Source organism: Parasteatoda tepidariorum, chromosome 7, assembly GCF_043381705.1.
Source record: "Parasteatoda tepidariorum isolate YZ-2023 chromosome 7, CAS_Ptep_4.0, whole genome shotgun sequence".
Lineage (NCBI taxonomy): Eukaryota > Metazoa > Arthropoda > Arachnida > Araneae > Theridiidae > Parasteatoda > Parasteatoda tepidariorum.
In genome coordinates, this window is record NC_092210.1 from 39934165 (window position 1) to 39954994 (window position 20830).

Genomic DNA, 20830 nt, shown 5'->3' on the forward strand with positions numbered 1-20830 from the left:
CATAAATTCAATATTCATATAGACCAATAGACAAAATAATTTTAACATTCTTTATGCAATTTTCCCGAAGCTCCATATTATTATTTTATTACTAAAAAATAATCCAAATCTGCATAAGGAATTTAAACCTATATTAGCAAAATTGTAATAAAATGTAGCTAACTCAACTGTTAGAGAGATAGAAATAGGGAGGGAAAATTCTAAATTAGTTTTTAATCCTATTTAATTTTCACAAATAAACTGACGATGGATATTTATTTTATTCGGCCAAGCTGTCACCTAATTCCAATTTGAGGTATAGAGCGTGTGGTAATTTAGATTATTTAAATTTTTTCTGATAAAATTATACAAATGCAATTTTGAGATCATTAGTTTTTAAAAGGTAGTTAAATATTATACATTGTAATTTTTTAATTTTGCTATTTACGTATAAAAAATCATCCAAATCAGTTTTCCTCACTTTTCTTAAATAGTGTTTCATTGCTTTTGAATGTCAGATTTTTTGGAGAATCATTCATATAATTGTTGTAAATGGAAAGTTTCAAAAATAGTCTTTTACACATTTTAATCTTTTTTTCTTACTTGCTCTACTATAGTTTGATAAGTAAAAAGAAAAAAAGAAATTAGCCTGAACAAAATTATAGTTGAAATTTATTAATTGTAGCTGTTAGGATAATGCTATAAATTTTTGTTATCTTTCAATCTTATCTAATATTTTAAATGCTCTTTTTTTTAAAAAATATTTTTATATTTCTGGTGAAATATTCTAGTGCATTTCAGGTCGAAATTTACCTACTGGAGAACGACAAACCTCTCAATATGCCTCTGCTTGTATAAATTTAGCCAAAAAGTTGCATATTGATTATGTAAATATATATGAAGAAATGATTAAAGAGAAGGTAATTAACTGGTATAATTTTTCATATTTTCTATCCCATTAATACAAAAAATTAGAAGCATAATTTTGTTTTTGATTTCTGTTGTATTTGCTCTGAAAAGGCTAAATTAATGCTTTTGTTTTTGATTTCTGTTGTACTTGCTCTTAAAAGGCTCAATTAATGCTTATCGATTCTAAGCTTTTTATTTTCAACACAGCTCAGTAAGAAAATAGACAAAGCTTGAAAAGCATATCAGGGTGCGTAGCCAAATTTTTCAACAAAAAATAAGCACCTTTTAAGCACTTTCAAAAAAGATACAATTAGGCAGGGTTGGCAAATTTTTGATGATTTTATCGGGATTTTACAGTCATGTCAAAAAAAAACTTTAGTTTTGTTGGCATAGTTTTTGACAATTGTCAAAAATCATGAAATTTTGAATCATAAAACGAATGGCGTTTTCATACACTAAGGACCGACAGTATGCTGAAATAGATTGGGATTGAATTAATTATAAAAACATTGAATAGAATAATATGAACAGTGTCTTTTTGCATAATACGTGGCAAAAATCAACAGGGTAAAGTGAAAATTGAGCACTTTTCAAAAACACCTAATGAAAAAAGCACCTTTAAGGTCTTTTAAAAAGCAATAATTGAAAATAAGCACTTTTTTAAAACGCCTGCATATGTACGAAAATGAATATGGCATAGCTTAAAATGGACCACTGGATTAAATTTTCTAAACTATGAGTTCAAATAAATTAGTAATACATAAATCACTTAGTATATTTTTTTAACGTAAATCTTCTTTTTTTTCTTCAGCAGACTCCTAGTTTAGTTCTTTCAACTGGAGTCAGAAGAGACTTATAATTTATCACAAGTAGGAATTTCCTTTTTTAAAAGAACTTTCGACTTGAAATCACATAATGCAACATCAGAAATGCTTTCTTGAAGTTCTAGTTGAAGAAATTCAAACTGAGCCTAGATTATTCCAGAATATTTAGAGTTCTATTCGGTGTGGATGTGAGGTCTGCATTTACATTGCAGTTAATGGGAAAAACTTTTTTTTTTACAAATGTTCTTTTTGTACATTTGTAATTAAAATGAATATTCACTTGCAGTTTTTATCTTTCATATTTCTGTGTACATCAGCATAGCAGCCAAGCATTTCTAACCATAAATTACTATATCATTTCAAATCATCTCAATATATTATAGACAAGGTAAGTTTAGCATTTTTATAAATTGCTTATTTTAGGTTTTGGTTTTTTAAGAACACTTAAAGGTGCTTATTTTCGTTGAATATTTATTTCTCTTTTCTGAATTTTTTTTTTTCCATCTACATGCTGATTGCCGCCATAATAAATTGCTCAGAAAGCATGATTCTCACAACAGAGTCATTGAATCGCAATTCTATATTGTACAGAAGAGCTAATCATTTTTCATATGGTATGCAAAATGTGTACTCTCAGGCAGAAAGATTCCTGCGCTTCACATGAGCAATTCTGAAATCAAACTGAAAATATCTCACATTTTTGCTGCTCACAGGGATCATCTAAATTTTACCAAATATTTTTACCATAGCGAAAGAAAATGTTATTTTCCTGTCTGGATGATTTATTCACTGGATGATTATACACTAAAGAGCTGATGACTTTCTTGCACTGTTCTATACATAGCTCAGTACACTGTCCATGAACTTGACTTAGGGATCATTTACTAATTAAGTCTATTTTATTGTATGTTTACAATAGAAAAATCAAGATACAACAGTGACAAAAACTTAGAAATTCAGATTTTTAGAAAATTTTCCTTTTTGTATGATTAACTACTTATTGCCACAACAACAAAAAAATATCACTGTTCTGAAATTTTATTTTAGTATTGATAGTATTAGCAAGGGAAAGAAAATAGTTGTCTAGCCACTTTGAATTCCAATCTATTGTGAAGCACTTCCTATTACTTGACAGAACAGGTGTTTAAGATTATAATGTCTTACAGCATCAATTGCAGGAATACAAATTTTACATACGTAAATATGAACCAGCCACCAAATTCACCAATTATACTGTCCAAATTGCTATTTAATTTGCAAAGATTCAAATGATCAGCTGAAATATCTCTTTTCCTTTGTGCTTTTAAAATGTTTTTATGAGTTAAAAGAAAGGTTTTGCAATGCCAATAAAAGTAATAATTTAATCCTTGAACTTTTATACCACAATAATGGGGGGGGGGAATTGCTTTTATAAAAATGTGGCAATTAAAATTTAATTTAGTTTTTCTTATGCAAAAGTTTTAAATATATAATTCTATGATTATAGAGTAATTTTGGCACATATATCTGTGGATAGGCATATTTCCTTTCTCCTTAAAACTATAGGTGTAATTGTGCTCCCAATTTTTGTGTTGAGAGAGAACTATTGCAATTTTTCTTGACAAACAGCTCTAGTGGGTAAGTAAATATGAATTTTTCATTGTTTTATGATTTCTTTAAATGCCAAATTAAGTAAAAATAATTTTAAATTGTTGAAACTACTAATTTTTTCTATTGTTAGAATTAAAAAAATTTCTTGAGCCTGTGTATTGTAAGATTTTTAAACTTGTAATTAGTTTGCTTATATTTTATCGAAAGTTTAACTTCCTGGTACTCAATCGATGTGGAATTTTGTTATTTTTGTACTACACATTTTGTTGTGAAATTATTTATTTTTGAATTTTAAAAGTCCACAAATTTTTGTGGTGTCAAGTCTGAAGCTCACAAGTATGGACAAACTTGAGAGCCTTTCATTTAGTCTATGCAAATGAGATCACTTTCCACAACCCTTTTTGAGCTAATTTTACTGAAGCATTTATCTTATAAATATTTAAATAAATCGAATCTCACTTGCTTTCAAAAGTAATTTATAATTCTGATTTGATCTGAAATTTTTCTTTACCACTAAGTTTGATGTTTATTAGCATATTTTTAATGAATGTAATTACTATAATCTTGGTGATAATATGTTGTCCTAGCCTATACACTATTTTAAAATCTGACCATAACTTTCTTGTTTTACTATTATCAAGAATAAAACCAAAAAAAAAGTAGTGTGTAATTTCTGGACTTACCAATCATTCCCTATTTCAAAATTACACATTCATAGATATAGTTGAAATTGCTTATCATACTAGAGAAAAAAAGAAAGATTAAAATAACTATCTAAAACTTTGATGATTATATTAAAAAGTTTGTTCTCTACGCTAGCTGTGATATACTCTGTAGTTATCATGAGAACTCCTCCCAACTTGCTCTGAGTTGTCTGCTGTTATGGAAACAAGAGTAAAACCATTTCAAATGGGGGAAATTATGGTATTTACCTTATCCAATGGAAAACTGTCAACCTCCCATTCTAAAAGACTTATCTTTACTAACATGAGTCGTTTCTAAGCTTCTCTTGTTAGCCAGAGTATGAAAGTATGCAATTTAAGCAAATTTTAGTTCATTGTGTTAAGTTTTTTGATAATTATTAAACAAGGGATTTTTTTACTCTAGGATTGGCCTGACTATCTAATTGATGGGCTTCATTTCAATCCAAAAGGGGGTAAATTTGTGTATGATTTGTTATGGCCAGTAATTGAAAAAAAAATTGATGAAAAATTAATTTTTCCTGTGTGGAACGAGTTTGATGAACATTACCCAGTTTAAGAAGTTACCATGTGATTTCTTAATTTGTATTAAAAATAATGGAGATAGTGAATATTTTGTATGTTTTTGTTAAAATAAATTTCTAAAAAAAAATTGTTTTTTTTTTCCTTTATTGAAATTCTTTCAAAATAAATATTCATCAAACTAACACAATATAAGATTTGACTAGCAACAGTAGACACATAGAAATACATGTTGTAAAGATTCTGCCAATGATAATAAAAATATTAAACCTTACATGGGTTAATAAACTTTTTTAAAATGTAACATTTTGTTATACGAGGAAGAACTCAAAAATGTTGCAACACGGACCTCAAATCTGCATTTAAATTCAACTTACCATTCAAAATAAATATACACTGCTAAAATTTAGGTTTCCAATTTAGAAGAAATAGATTCTATGAATTAGATTTTCATATAGAAATTTCCTTTTCTATCAATAAAACTGGTTGAAGACATCTCCTCAATCGCAATTAAACGTATGAGGTATTAATGTATTGAAAATTCAAAAAATTTCACTTTCATTAGAAAATTTATCTTAACAATCAATGTTTTGAATTCAAATAAATTGATTAAATTAGCTACAAACTAAGAAATATCTACAATTATGCAGTTAATTAGGATATTTTTAAAACTTTGTTTATACAAATTAGATTAAGATGCTAAATTTAAAAACATGCATTATTTTTAGTTTGTTTTGCAAAGTTTTCTTAGAATTAGGATCTAATGATACTATTGCAAAGATATATAATTTAGCTGATTGAAATTATAAACTGATTTGCACATTAAAGGCAAACATTATAAATGACAGTAAAAATAAGATGGCAAAACAGACAAATAATTTAGTTTCATAAATACAAAATAATACACTTTCCCCTGGTAAAACCAACTTATTCAATATTTAAAACTATATAAACAAAAGAGTGGGATCCATTTTGCTGTCTATAACGATAAACCAACCAAATGCTGAAAATCTAAAAGAAAAATTACTTTCAAGAGCAGTTAGAAGACTAGATTCATTATTGCACACTGATCTAATAAACTGTGAAAAAAACTAGTTTTGTTTTAAAGAAATGTTTTTACATAAACTGTAAGAAACAAGAAATATGAAGATCCAGTGAGCTAGTAAACTGCATGGTTTATATTTACATTAGAGAGAAAGATGTTTAATCTATTAATCTTGGTCAGAAACACTCCTCATTGAAGAACTACTTTAAACATACACAATTACTCTGCAAGCTTTCAGTATTTTTTTTTTTTTTTTTTTTTAAGAAAGAAAAAGATAGTTATAACCTATACACAAGAGGATTTGGGAGAAATTGAATGTGTGAATATGTTAAAAAAAACTTTTATCAAATGTGGTAAGGTTTTTAAGTCTTACTCCCCCTCCCTCTAAAAAACAAGTGCGGTGCCAGTAGGGGTCAGGGGGGGCAATTACACCCCTGTGGGGCATGGTCAGCCCCCCCCCCCCCCCATCGGGAAAATTTTATAGTCTCGTTGGGAAAATAGTCTGGTCACATTTTTTTCTAAATTATGTCAAAAATTCATTTACAAATGCCTAATGAAAATTTTGTAGTTGACTTTTTGGTTTTTATTTATTTATTTTTAAGAATAAGCAACAAAAATTAGTAAAATATATTGTAAATTCTATGTAATTGTAGTTTCACTGCACTACTCATAACGTTGCCCATACATTGTTAAACTAGAGACCGGATGCGATTAGACATGGGTAAAATTGACGACTTTTCGATGTCCCTTAGAAATCCTTTCCCTCAGACACATCTTCATTTTCTTGGAAACTTATCTTTCAAACTGCTATCCTTTCTTCTGGAGAAAGAGGATACCTCTTTGCTGGGGGAATAACTGACAAAAGCCTGAGGGATGGTAAGAAACGCAGGTCTTCTTTACGAATTCTTTTTTAAGTAATGTGTTTATCAATGGTTTATGGGATCACATAATTGCTTTTTGAGATTTTCAAGCAAAAAAAATAATAAGAATAAAATAATTTCGTCTTTTTTTTTTTATACTTTTAAATGAGGAAAATCATTTGCTTATTCGGATTCAAGGCTTATATTTTAATCCACGCAATAAATATGCAATCGGGAAAAAAAGAAAAACAGTAACAAATTCTTTTTAATTTATTATTTTTTTTATCATTTTCTTAGTATTAAAAAGATTGTTCATTGATTCAGAAAAACAAACTGTCCGTATTCAATATCTTAAAATACATATTAATCAACATAACAGATTCTCATTGACTTATTTTTTGTACAGTGCATGAAATGGAAAAAGGGAACACCTTGATTACTTTTGATTTAATCATATTTTCACGTACAAAGAGTCAATACCATATTTTAAGTTACGAAAATGAACAGAAAAGCACATTCTGTTCTGGATAAACATACAAGTTTGTCTATAGCTTTGGGTTTTTAATTTTCAAAATGCAGAAACAGCCGCAATCTGGAAAATATGGTCTGAAGTTAAGGCAAAGAGAGAGTTGTAAAGTTTGGGTCCTTTAATTTTAACTTCACTCTTCTATTATAGCCCATTATCTCGAGAATTTTTTGAGTGTGTTAAAAAATGTTTGCATAAAATTACGAAAAACATTTTATACCCAAATCTTTAAGCAAAAATAATTCTAAATAATTATTTTTTATTAGTTTATTAAATAATAGTAAAATATATTGAATTGTATGTTCTACATATTTTTACATCCTTTTAATTTCAAAATACAAACTTTCAGAGCAATCGATCAATTGGTTTCTGAGTTATCAAATTTTTAAAAAGCCAGTTTGCTTAAAATTTTATTTATCTCGAATTATTCAACCGATTTCATTCAAATTTTGAATTTCGCAATTTAAAATTACCTTCCATAAAATTATATAAAAATTTGTATATCTTGCTATTATATTTTATTTTATCCGTCGTTGAACAACCGACCCAATTTTCGGGTTTACAACTACTAATGTTCAACTCTGTACCTTTCTAATTTTGAACCAATCCAGAAGACAAGGGAACTCCTGTATAAGTACCCCCAAAGGTATTGATTTGTTATGGGAACATGGAGGACTTTGCGACTCGACACATTTAACGTGCATCAGTCGCCATTTACTACACGGGGATTTCAAAAATCGAGAATTTTTCCAACGCATATTATAAATATAAAAAATACTAAATATGTTATAACTATCTAAAACTATATTTTTTGCATGGCATTACCTTTGGAAAAACGAATTTTTGCAATTGCACGAAAATTTTTTCGATTCAATCAAAAAGCCAAACGTTCTTGAGATATGAAGAGATTGAGATATTATCATTGAGCTATTATTTCGAAGCTATTACTATGCAATTACTATGAATTTAACAAAAGAGGACAAAATGAAAGATATTTTTATTTATTTATATCTGATATTAATATTGAAAGTGAACATCATTTCACCTTATTTTCCTCTTTCAATCATAATCCTTAAAATTATCAAAGCATGTATATATGGATAACCATCAGCTTAATTACTTTTCTATATAAAAAAGAAAAATTATTTTGCTATTATCAGCAATATTGACATATACTTCAAATGAATGTACAGTGCGCAAAAAAATAAATGAACCCACTGGAATAAATTTAATCTTAAGTTCGGATCTTCATGTTCTAGGACTCGTTCTTAATGGTTCGAGAGGGTGACATCAAATATACTAATTNGGGGGCTTTGCGACTCGATAGATTTAACGTGCATCAGTCGCCATTTACTGCACGGGAATTTCAAAAATCGTGATTCAGAATTTTTCAACGCATATTATAAATATATTAAATATTTTATAACTATTTAAAACTATATTTTTTGCATGGAATTACCTTTGGAAAAACGAATTTTAACAATTGTATGAAAATTTTTTCGATTCAATCAAAAAGCAAAACGTTCTTGAGGTATGACGAGATTGAGATATTTTCACTGAGCTTTTATTTCGAAGCTATTACTATGAAATTAATAAAAGAGGACAAAATGAAAGACGTTTTTATTTATTTATATCTGATATTAATATTGAAAGTGAACATAATTTCACCTTATTTTCCTCTTTCAATCATAATCCTTAAAATTATCAAAGCATATGTATATGGATAACCACCAGCTAAATTACCTTTCTATATAAAAATGAAAAAATCTTTTACTATTATCAGCAATATTGACATATACTTCAAATAAATCTACAGTGCGCAAAAATTAAATGAACCCACTGGAATAACTTTTAATCTTAAGTTCGGATCTTCATGTTCTAGGACTCGTTCTTAATGGTTCGAGAGGGTTACATCAAATATACTAATTAATTAGTCCAAACGATATTTTAAGTTAGGAAATTAGATATAAAAACGTTATCCGATTAAACATACCTTTTTTCGACGGATTCGGATTTCTGACCCCCAAAATATAGTACATAGTTTCAATCTAGAAATATTGTTTTATAGTTTCTTCAGGAACGCGCTTGAAAGTTAGGACCCTTTGATGTTAACTTTAGTTTTTGCGTATTTCACCATATCCCAATTTTTTTTTAACGAATTGAAAAAGTTTTGCATACAATTCCAATCATATCAATGAATTCCTATTCGTTTTTCTAAAGATAATTTCATGCAAAAAGAAACTTTTAGTAAACATTTATTATTACTTTATTTAAGGGAAGTCGAGAAACTTAAGAAATGTAAGGTGTACAATTTTTTCATGATTTGCAATTTTAAATGTCAAAATACGAAATTTAAGCAAAATCGGTCAAATAAGTCCTGAGAAATAAAAAAACTCTTATTTTTCGAAATTTGATCCCCTAACTTCTTAATTTTTAGTGTCCATTTTTTGTGACTTAAAATTCGTAACTATGAAAGAGAAAGCAAATTTAAATCGTAGAGGAAAGAATGTTTCGCTTTGACATGTGGTAAACAATAATCAATTAACTGTGTGAAAGGTTATTCGTTGCAGGCGTATATCAGTATGTAAAAAGCTTTTGCAGGGCGAAACAGAAATCTTAGTTAGAAAGTGTGCTTTCAGCTTTGCAGAGAAACGAAAACATAGGCAGACAAACAACAGCCATGTGTGGCAGTTTTTTTTAAAAATGTAAGTTAGAATATTCGTTTCTCGGAGGCAAATTTAAAATTTGCAAATTGAAAAACAATTACAAATTTAAGCTATATTGTTTGAATCTTGTATTTTAAGCCGATGGACTTACTCTTTTTCTCAAATGGAGAAATTAGCATTTTGCCGGACATAGATGTTCACTTTAAAAGCATCTTTGAAAAGAAAAAGGAATCGCAAGGAGACATTTTAAAAGTATCTTTGTATTTATTTACAATATATATTAACATCGAGTCCCCTGATTAAAATAGCCTTTTATTTGTCCGTAAAATTATACTATGTAACAATTTCAATTCGAATTTTTCAATTTTATGGGCATAACCATTTCGAAGTTCGTTCAAAACGGGGCATGATATCTTTAGATTGAATACGTGGATGCAAAAAATGTACTTAACTTTATTTGCAAAACATTTAAATGATTCAAAAGCCAATCGATGTATATAAAAATAGCATTTTATATCAAAATGTTCTTTAAATGTTTTGTTAGATGTGCATGAAATTTCAAATTTTTATTAACGAATAATTTTTTCGTTATGAGAGAAAGAAGCGTAGAAATTTTTTGAAATTGCAGTTACTGCTACTACTATTTTTCTTTATTACAGAAATAATTTTTACTCTTACAATGTATGGTAAATTGCACCATACAGTACAAAATAGATCGATAACATAAAGAAAAAAAATTAGATTTAAACTTACATTAAAAGGAATCTGCACATTATGGTATCAATATTAGTGATTTTAGATTTTCGGAAACACACTTGAAAAAAATTATGTGAGAAAAAAATGTAGAGTATAACATTCGTTTTAATTTAAATATTTTGAATTTATTTGTTTGAGCCCCCCTGTCGGGGGTGACTTGACCCCTTGTCGATCAGAGTCTGGTGCCACTCTTGCTAAAAAATGCTATTTTCTATTTCTAGGAAAATGCTTAGGAACAAAACTAAACTACTTAAACAAAACTAAAGGATGCAAAAGTTTCATATACAAAAAGAAACAACTGTATTAAAGTTTAACTCGCACTACTTATTGTGAAACTTGGTTAAATGCACTTTTGAAAGAATTCTAAAAACATCTTCATTAAGGTTATTGGTTACAAAATACAGTGTATTTTTTTAAAATGCAACATAAATGGAGAAAGTACTGTTGTTATTTATTATATGTACTTTTACAATATGGATAACCAACAACTGTTGTTATCATACCTACAAACTATAGGAATAAACAACAGCAATAATCATTTGTTGTTTTTTGGTGAGAACTGCAAGATAATTGGAGAAAAAAAGTATTGCTACTTTTTATTAAACTTTTGCGCTAGGGATAACTAACAACTACTGTTGTTGGTTATTTTATATCAACGAGTAACAACTGGATAAACAACAACAAAATTCGTCTGCTATTTTGATCTAAAAAGGTAACATATTTTTAAAAAAATGTCCGGTGACTTGAACTGATTTTTAGTTTATAGTTTTGAAAAGATTCTGTACAGATACATTTTATATCACAAAACAAAAATGCATCTAAAGACGTATAAAAATTGAATGATGGTGTCACAGGATTACATGAAATCGTTGACAATATTCAAATCATACGCTTCAAATGCATCAACCTGTCGATCAAAACGGGAACATTATCGAATCAGAAATAATAGTTACTTTAATTAGCCTTTTCAAATACGAGCTATATAAATCTCTAGATAACATAAAAACAGAATGCTCTAACACAGTATTCCATTGTTGTTAATGCATTTGTAGTAACCAGAAAATCACATAATAGGATTCATTTTTCTCACAATTATCTCCATGCATTTTTGGTTATCAGGATAAAAGTGATAAAACATATAAAGGTATCGTTTTCCAATAAATTATTTTTTGTTTCCCTTATTTAAAGGTTTTCCCCTGTAGTATTTATTTTTCTTATTCTACTCTGCTATAAATACGTTTTTGTTTCGTTTTTTTTTAATTAAGATTTTAAAACTAAGAGAGTTATTTCTTTACAATAATGTAATTCTATATCATCCTAATGCGCTACATTTTTGAGATAAATTTATAAATTGGTGTTTAAGCTTATTAACCGCTTTATAATTTGTTTTTCGATGCAAATTACATTAATATAATGTTAAAAATTGCGGTTCAAAATATTCGTTTAATGATTAAGAGATTCTATCAGTTTCATGTAGAATATGAATTATTGGGGTTGGTGAATAGCAACGGACAGTCTGCTTATTTTCCTAGTTCATATAGTTTATCTCACTTTTGTGTAACTAAAGATAAAGGAAACCAAATTCAAATTTAAAGGATATAAACTTCATTGTATTATATCCTTGTTGGTTATGCTTACCTTTGAATTTAATTATATTAATATTTTTAATATTTTTTTTAAATTACAGTTTCAAACTAAATCCATAAAATATAGAATAAAATAATGAAATGAGATTTGATAAAATCAGATGATGAGATTTTAAAATATTGTATTTCTGAAAACTCTCCGTGTTCACTTCTTTGAACTCAGAAATTTTTATTTCATAGCTTATACAACGGTAGCGGCTATTGCAAGAAAAACAAATTTCAATACATTGATTCTGTTAAATACTTTACATTGCACAAAGACAAAGAAGAATATTACTGAAAAGGGAGGGATTATTACGGTCACCTTGAGATTCTAGAACCACCTGTACTTTTTTTTAAAAAAATAAATCCACAAAGAAGTCGAATCGCAGAAAAATTGTTTTGCAACTAAATTAAGACTAAAAAAAAAAACTTTTTTTTTCTAGCTTGTTTCTCTTGATTGAAAGCAAATCTCTTATGCTTTCAATAATTATAATTCGAGCTAATTAATTTTTTTTAAAGAAAATCCCGAGAAATACTGATTATTATGTATTGTGACATTGTGTTGACTGGTATGAGACCTCGATTAGAAAAGTTTTTCCTTTCATTGTAAAACCTCAGTAAGTCTTGTATATGGAATTATTTGTCAAGTTAGATAAGCATCAGAACATTGATGTTCAATGTTTTTGTATTAATATCCATACAAATTTTATGTAATCTGATTTATGCAATTCGTTTCATATTTAAAAAAAAAGAGAAGAAGAAAAACTTTAAAGCTAAGACGCTTTATGCAAAGTATAAACATTTAATTTCTCATGTTTCTCTGACAGCGACGGTGATGATCTCCGAAAAAAAAAATCTGTTTTTTTTCTGTCTTTTGAGCAAAACAAAAACAAAATTTTCTTCTTTTATAAAAAAAAAATAAGAAATATTTTAATTTGGGTACTCGATGTTAATATTTACTAAACTAATATGGCGAATTCTTATCCTTGTGCCTTTCTTTCTTTTATGGCTCTTATGACGAACAGAATTATATCTCCAATTTAAATCTTTATAAATAGGATTTTTAAGCATATATATTTTGTTTAAAATTTAATTTTCTTTCAGGTTGAATTTCATTATTCCACAATGTTAAAAATAAAAAAGTCAATTTAACTTCTTGAATTTTCATTTGTTTGGTTTACAGCTGGAACAACAAGTGGACCCTTTTCAGGATATTTTATTTCTATTCAGTATTTGATTACCTAATTATTTATTATTCGATTCATGGAATAGGGACAAATTATTTCTACGTTTTAGCTACGAACAAATTTCTTTGTTTCTTCTCTTTTCTTTTTTTTTTTTTTTTTTTTACTCTTTTTTTACCTTNATTCATTATTTATTTATTTATTTAATTTTGCATTTATTTATCAAATGATTCATTTTGATTGACTTTGAATAAGAGTAAAACATTCCCTCCCTTCCTATTACTATAATTCTGTTTGCTAATAGTTTTCATTTAAATGTTAAGTGTGAAATAAAGAAAACAAAGAATCTCTGATGAGGGCGGCTAAATTAAAAAAATATCATAACCTATTTGGATGCCAGTGGAAACCTTAATTAATAATAATAATCAACTATTTATTAATAATAATAATCAACTACTTATTTACATAATAAATAGTAAGTATAGGGTTAAATGTTACAACAAAGTTCTTACTTGGCTAAATCTTATGCTTTGAAAATTTAATAACTGAGAGTAACTTCCTTTCTCTTCATCTTAAAGGATTTATTTTACAATTTCTGATTTAGAAAAATATATATATTTTTGATATTTCGCTCCGTGTTTCTTAATAAAAAAAATAAAAACATTTTAACGACGTGTGAGTGACATAAAAATACTACATTCGTTGAAGAAAAGACGAGAAACTTTTACGTTCCCTAAAATTTACTAGATGGCAGCATCATTAGAAGCAGGGCCGGATTAAGACCTCTTGAGGCCCTAAGCACTGAAAATATTTTGGTGCCCTCCCCCCTCTAACAATAAAAAATATATCTAGTACTAATTCACGTGTTAATTCAAAATATAAAATCAAATTTTTTTTGTAAAAAAAAAATATTTATTCAAATTAAATCAAATTTTTTTAAAAAAATATTATAATCAATTGAAAACTTTTCAATTAATATTAAACAAATAACTTATGTTTGTGGGTATGTGCAAAAAAGCAAACACTTTGAATAACTCATGATCGAAAGTTTGAACTTTTATATATTTTATTTTACTCAAAATACTTTAAATTAGAAAAACAGACACGTACTTTTTCTAAAAAAAGCATACCTTTTTTTTTCCAATTGATTCGAATTCTTGACTCTCGAAATAAATGATCATATCTCGAGAATTTTTCAAACGAACTAAAAAATTTTAGCACACAATAATAAAATTCATTTACCTAAAAATAGTTATTTGTCAAAAAAAATTTGTAAGAAGTATTAATCATTTTATATTATTTTATTTATTAAGAGAATAGTCGAAATAACTTCAAATTGAAAATTTAACAAATGTCATTTTAAATGACAAAATACAAAATTTAATCTGTACTAAATCAATCAAATAAACCTGAATCTTTCAATTTTAAAAAAGTTATATATTTAACATTTAATTTTTCAAGAACTTTTTGACAGATTTTGTTCAAATTTTGTATTTTACTATTTAAATTAATATTCTTTAAAATTATGCAATAATTAGTATATTTTTGAATTCAAAATTGTTCCGACTATTAATAATAAATAATTAAAAAAAAAATTTTTTTGACAAAGAATTATTTTTAGGTTAATGAATTTTATTATTAAGTGTAAAAATTCTTCAATTCGTTTCAAAAGTTCTCGAGACATGGCGAAATGCATGAAAACTGCAATTAAATAAAGGAGTCCAAACTTTCAACTTAAAAAAACTTTTGGGATCTTAATTTCCATATTGTGAATACCATCCATATTTTGAGAGACAAATATCCAAATTCAACAACATATACATATATGTAGGTAGAGGAAGCACGTTTGCCCGATTTCATAACTTAAAAAAAATATCTTCTGCACCAACTAATTTGCATATTTTAAGTTTGGCCCTCAAACCAATTAGATTGAGATCTAGTAAGTTAAAATCCGATCATTAAATCAAGAGTTATTCAGGTTTTTTACTTTTTTTATTTTACGCACTGTATATAATAACACACAACTTTTAGAAATAATAATGCTTTTCACTATTCCTTTTTTCCTTATTAAACCTAATATATTAATAATGATAGGAAGAGAAATGAAGGGAAAAAATAGTGATGAGTAATTTTATAAATGCAACAATTATCTTAAATGATCCCATAAAATCTGGATTAAAAATCAGAAATGAACTTATTTCATAATAACAACTCACTCTAGATTGCATCTGTGGAAAACAGAACTAATTATCTAATAGAATTATTACTATTTTGTTTAATATTTTGGACATTCTCGTAGTTAGTTGACCTGTCAAAGTCAAAGGTACAGAAGAGCTTAAGAGCAATAAATAACTATCAATTAAATCTTAATTTGACTAGTAAAAAAATGACCTTTTAGAAAAAATGATAGAAATCACTTAAAACTACTGCATTAAACCTGTACTTAAAACTCTCATAAGTGATAGCAGTAACTTTGGTCTGAAAAAGCTGTTACAGTAAATAAAAACTCTGTCCTCAATAAGTAAATAAATGCATAAACAAAATACTTTAAATAACTATAAATTCAATGATCAGATTTTCATTTACAAATTCGGAACATTCGTGTTTTTATAATACAAAACAAAAACATAAGTATAGCAACAATGAATATAATATAAAAACTAAACTTAAATAATAATCAGTAGAAAATAACAAACCATCATTTTTAATTTATTCACTTTTTTTTGTGTTACGATATTTTTTATTCCTGTATGCATACGCGTACATAATACCACATAAGTTTTATAGAAAATAATTTTAGGTTTGGAAAAATATAATCCTTAGAAACATAAACAGAAGTATTGTATGTAATTTTATTAAACCAACATTTATCTTAAACCTACTAAAATCTATTTTGCCTACTAAAATTTTATGTACTAAATATTTTACATATTCTTTACAACATTTAAAGACAAATTCGTAAAATAAATCGAAGTAAAATTTGTGTATTGTTACCTAAAATTTTTATTTTAAATCGAATAACTATTTTAATTATAACGTCATAGAATGAAATTTATTTCGATAAGATCAATCATTTAAAAAATTTAATTACTTCTTAAAACTTATAATACGGCATCATCCCCTCTTAAAAAATACGTCACATTGTATTTTTAACAAAAACTTGAAATTTGTTTTTATTACTTTTGAGTATTATTGTGTAATAGAATGCTTAAAATGTAAAAAAAAAAAATATATAATTTTTAATAATTGTAATTTTATTTTTACATTTAAGTTTAATTTATTTTTTATTATTAAAATATAATAATTCTTTAGGAAAATTAAACTCTTCACTTATATTGATTTAGACACAATCAATATTGATCGATAAATAATAATTATTGATAAAATTATTTGAAGGGTTTAGCTACTACCTGAAGCAACATCAGCTTTACACTATTACAGCATGCTTTCAAAAGCAATAATTTAGAATAATGTTTTAGTAGAATAAACTTTTTCTGTGCATTCATGTAGGATTCAGTGCACTCACATTCTGTGCATTCACGTATACACAGGGGTGTGTAAATACGAGAAATTAATTACTGATAGTAGCATAAACAATGTTATTGGTTAAAAATTATGTCAATCAAGAAACTTTTCTTTTCCTAGACCTCCCACTTTCTTCAATCTTATAAGTCACCATTTATTTGTATCTCAACCCCCCCCCCCTCGAAAGGAAGACAATTTGAATTTTCTGAGATATGCACCCTTTTTTCTTTTGAAAAAAAAAAGAAAAAAAAGGGGGAATGAGTCCCCTATAAAGATATCTGAGATGAAAGGATGTTCTCTGTCTGTAGTAAATCAATTGGTTACACTTGTCTTGTCTTTAAAGTGTTTCTTCTCAGAAAATTTAGCTTTGTATTCTAACACATATGTTGGTGACAATCACGGTGGTCCTTTTCAGGAACCTTCGAATTCATGGAATCGAATGCTGGCAACATACAGATTTTGTTGTTTTACTGGATTGTTTGTTATAGGCAGAAAGCAAGATCAGGTTAAATTGAACCACGTTTCCCAGAAGTCTATTACTTATAATAAAATAACAGGGAACAACAATATTTTTCCCACTCGTTTATGCAGAATGACCAATTTTTATTTTAAGAAAAAATTAATGGATAATGGAAATACCTTAACTAATTATTTATTTATTTCAATCTGATTTACACACGAGCTACAAGTAAAAATTAAGCACAACTATTAAATTTTTTTTTAGTGACAGAAATAATATTATTATATTCAAAATATTTACATGTTCAAATTATCCTCATAATAAAAGTTGATGAAATTACACACATATATTGTATATATATATAATCATTATCATTAAGGATTTTCCTTATTAGTTATTAAACATATTTTAAAATTCAATTAATAAAAATATCTTTCTTAAATTTGCTATTTATTTTTAATTTGAAATTTTCAGTACTTTTCTTATTTCTTAATTATAATTTTTACAAATTTCGTTATAAGATGCACAAAATATAGTTTACTTGCACTAAACAAAATTCAATGATTGAAAATTTGATTTTATTGCTACTTATTTCTTACATTTGCTTTCAAAATTAAATTAGTTTTAATGGGTACTCTTCTTAACCTATTTTTCAGCGTCAACGAACATCCGGTTCACATTGAGAATTTACACATCTTTTGTGCTCAACTTTTATAACATTTGTATTTATACAAGACTCTAAGGACTAAGGAACCTATAATTCTTTCCATATTCAAAAACTAGCTGCTTGCAGTCATATTACGTAGTATATATTTTAAATCTTAAAATCTAATTTCGATATTCGATATATATAGATAAAAAAATCATAAGTGATGCGAAGTGTGTGGTCATATTTTTCGCAAATTTAACCTCTCCTCCACAAAGGAATTTCAAAAAATGATACTTAAACACAGCTCCTTTTTCTTAATTTAGTGAATAAAAAAAATTATTTGACGCAAATTTTTGCAACACAACCTTTACGTAATTTGATGACTTCTTTTCCAGTTGCCATGAGAATATAATTAAAAATATAGTATAAGAAAATATTTTATGTAGTATAAACAAAAACATGCACAAAAACTGCAAACATGCACAACATGGATTTTTTTTTTTCGCATCAAAAATCACATTTTTTACATCATCAAACCATTGCATCAAAATTGTGTAAATCAAATTTTTTTTTCATAAAAATATCAAATTGCCGGAGTATTAACTTGCTACAACTGCGAAAAATATTCTGTTAACATGAATCGTAGCAGTATGTTATGGAATCATTGTAAAGGATAAATAAATAGAGCTTTTATTGCGTAGAAATTCACTACCTAATTTCATTATAAGACCGAAAATTTTTGATACAAAACATCTTTCGATTTTTTTTTCTTTTATTATGTGAAATTTCGTACTTAGAAATGGTTGTTATCTACTCTTAAAAAGGAAGCTCAAAATAATAAATTTATTATCAATGTTTCAAAAAAAAATAATAAATATGTACTGCGAACATTTAGTTAGGCTTTGTGGTGCCCCTCAATCTTCTGGTGCCCTAAGCACGTGCTTAGTGTGCTTAATGGTTAATCCGGCCTTGATTAGAAGTTACGAAACAAAATATTAAAGAACGAAAATTTTTAAATTAGAAATTATAAAATAAATCTTTCATAATGAAGAGAAAAAAAGTTACTTTCTGTTTATTAAATCTACAAACCAAAAGATATAACTACTTAAAAACTTTGCTGTAGCATTTGAAGCTATAATTACGATTTAATTGTTTATTATATAAATATGTATTAATTATTATAACTAAATAATTAAATTATTATTAAAAATTGAAGTTTCATCTGAGACCAAATAGGCTATGATAATTTTTAAACTAACCGTCTTTAACAGTGATTCTTTTTTTATTCCTCACTTAACATATAAATAAAATCATAATAACAAACAGAATTGCAACTGACCGAAATCTTCATTTATTATCAATAAGTGTATGAAAATACTGATTTTATAACTGGTGCTGTCATCTAGTTATGATTATATGTAAATAAATTTAGAGAAAGTGTTATATAAAAATTAGCTTTTAATGCGACTAGCAGGTTAAATTTTTCCAACTTTTTTTTAGATGACTCTGTTTGTATAAATAGAAAAGAATTTTTTTCCAAACCAAACAAAAGTTACTGTTAAAATTTAAAGATAATAATTCACTAAATTGAATTATTGTAATACTTGTTACTAAATTTTTTCCCGAAATATATTATATTTGCAAAGACTTTAATAAAATTTTGTTTTTATTTAAAATAATAATAAATTATAAAATATTTTAGAGTTCACATAAATAATTTTAAATACAAAGAACTGAATACAATTTTAATAATTCCATTTTTAACTTAAAAATAGTTAAAGTTAGCTAAATAGTTAAAATGACTAGTCATTTAAAGCTTACAAAATTATATTTTACTTCAATTGATTATAGGACAGATTTTTGCCATTATCAAAAATTTTCTAAATCAAAAAGTCTTAGTAAAGCTTCACTTCTAAATTTTTTATAACGAAAAGAAAATTAGAATAGATATTTTTTTTTCGTTTTATTAAATTAAAATTACGACACTACAGTTGTTTATTTGAAAAAAAGATTTTAAAATTTTTTTTATCAAAATTTAAATTAAAAATATGTAAATAAAGTATATGATTTAATAAATTTGGAATAAAAAAATCTACGTAAAATAAGTGTTTAGTGGTTGATTTATAAGAATGCTTTAAAAGATAAATTGCGAAATATATGCTTCCGTGTCGCCTCCTGGGATTGTGCCCCGAACCTCTAGGATTGTAGACTCGAATTTAGTTAACTTTAAATTTCTTTCACTGATTTAATTTCAAGCTAACTTTCTCTGCCTCAAAGGAAAAAAAATCTTTTTAGTGTATTTAAAGAAAATACATAATTTTGGTGGAACACATCTTAGAATAATCGACTCGAATAATATTTTCCTACTATTTAAATGAAGAAATTGAAGAGAGTGAGTCTTTGATTGCAATGTCTAGAATAGGTCGGTAAGTATTTTATTCTGCCACACTACAGTTGCACAATGGGCTATTGGGGATGTTAAGAATAGGAAAATTCTACGAAATCCAGGACTATATCAATTACTAGCGCCACAAGTGGGAGAGTAGTAATATCGCGTTCCTTTTTATACTGTATTGGCGTGAGTGGTTTCTATTGTATAATATGTCTCTGTTTTAAAGCAGCGCTATCTGGCAATAATTTGATGATCTACTCCATCCAAAACCCGAAGTCAAGCATCACTGGCTACGGTCAGTGTGCGGGTGGGTGACCACTTGGATCAGTTTGCGTAGGGACCGAGGGCGGGCGGTATGGGTCCTCGTTAAACTGTTCTACCGTAAACTGCTCGACTTCGCATGCAGGTCGTCGGGCTACCGAAGCGGGGGTGCCATCCCCTCTGCAGAGGATCAAAATTGTGATGGCATGTCTTCGGATCATCCTCAAGGATGCTTCCCAGATCGTCGCCAATAGCCCATTGTGCAGCTCTAGTGCGATGTAAATTAACCAGAACCATCCAAAACCAAAAATTTCGCAGCCAGATTTACGATCATATGTTTATAATATTTGGCA

General features: G+C 27.1%; 1 protein-coding gene across 6 annotated transcripts in view; it reads left to right on the forward strand.

Moving 5' to 3' along the window:
* The window catches only part of LOC107454034 (isoamyl acetate-hydrolyzing esterase 1 homolog), a 54616-nt gene that overhangs the window by 14407 nt on the left and 19379 nt on the right, over nt 1-20830 (forward strand). For all 6 annotated transcript variants that reach the window (XM_071183318.1, XM_071183317.1, XM_043041616.2 and 3 more), the window contains one exon: nt 781-899. In XM_071183318.1, the coding sequence (XP_071039419.1) occupies nt 781-899 (119 nt within the window). The remainder of the gene's footprint in view (nt 1-780; nt 900-20830) is intronic.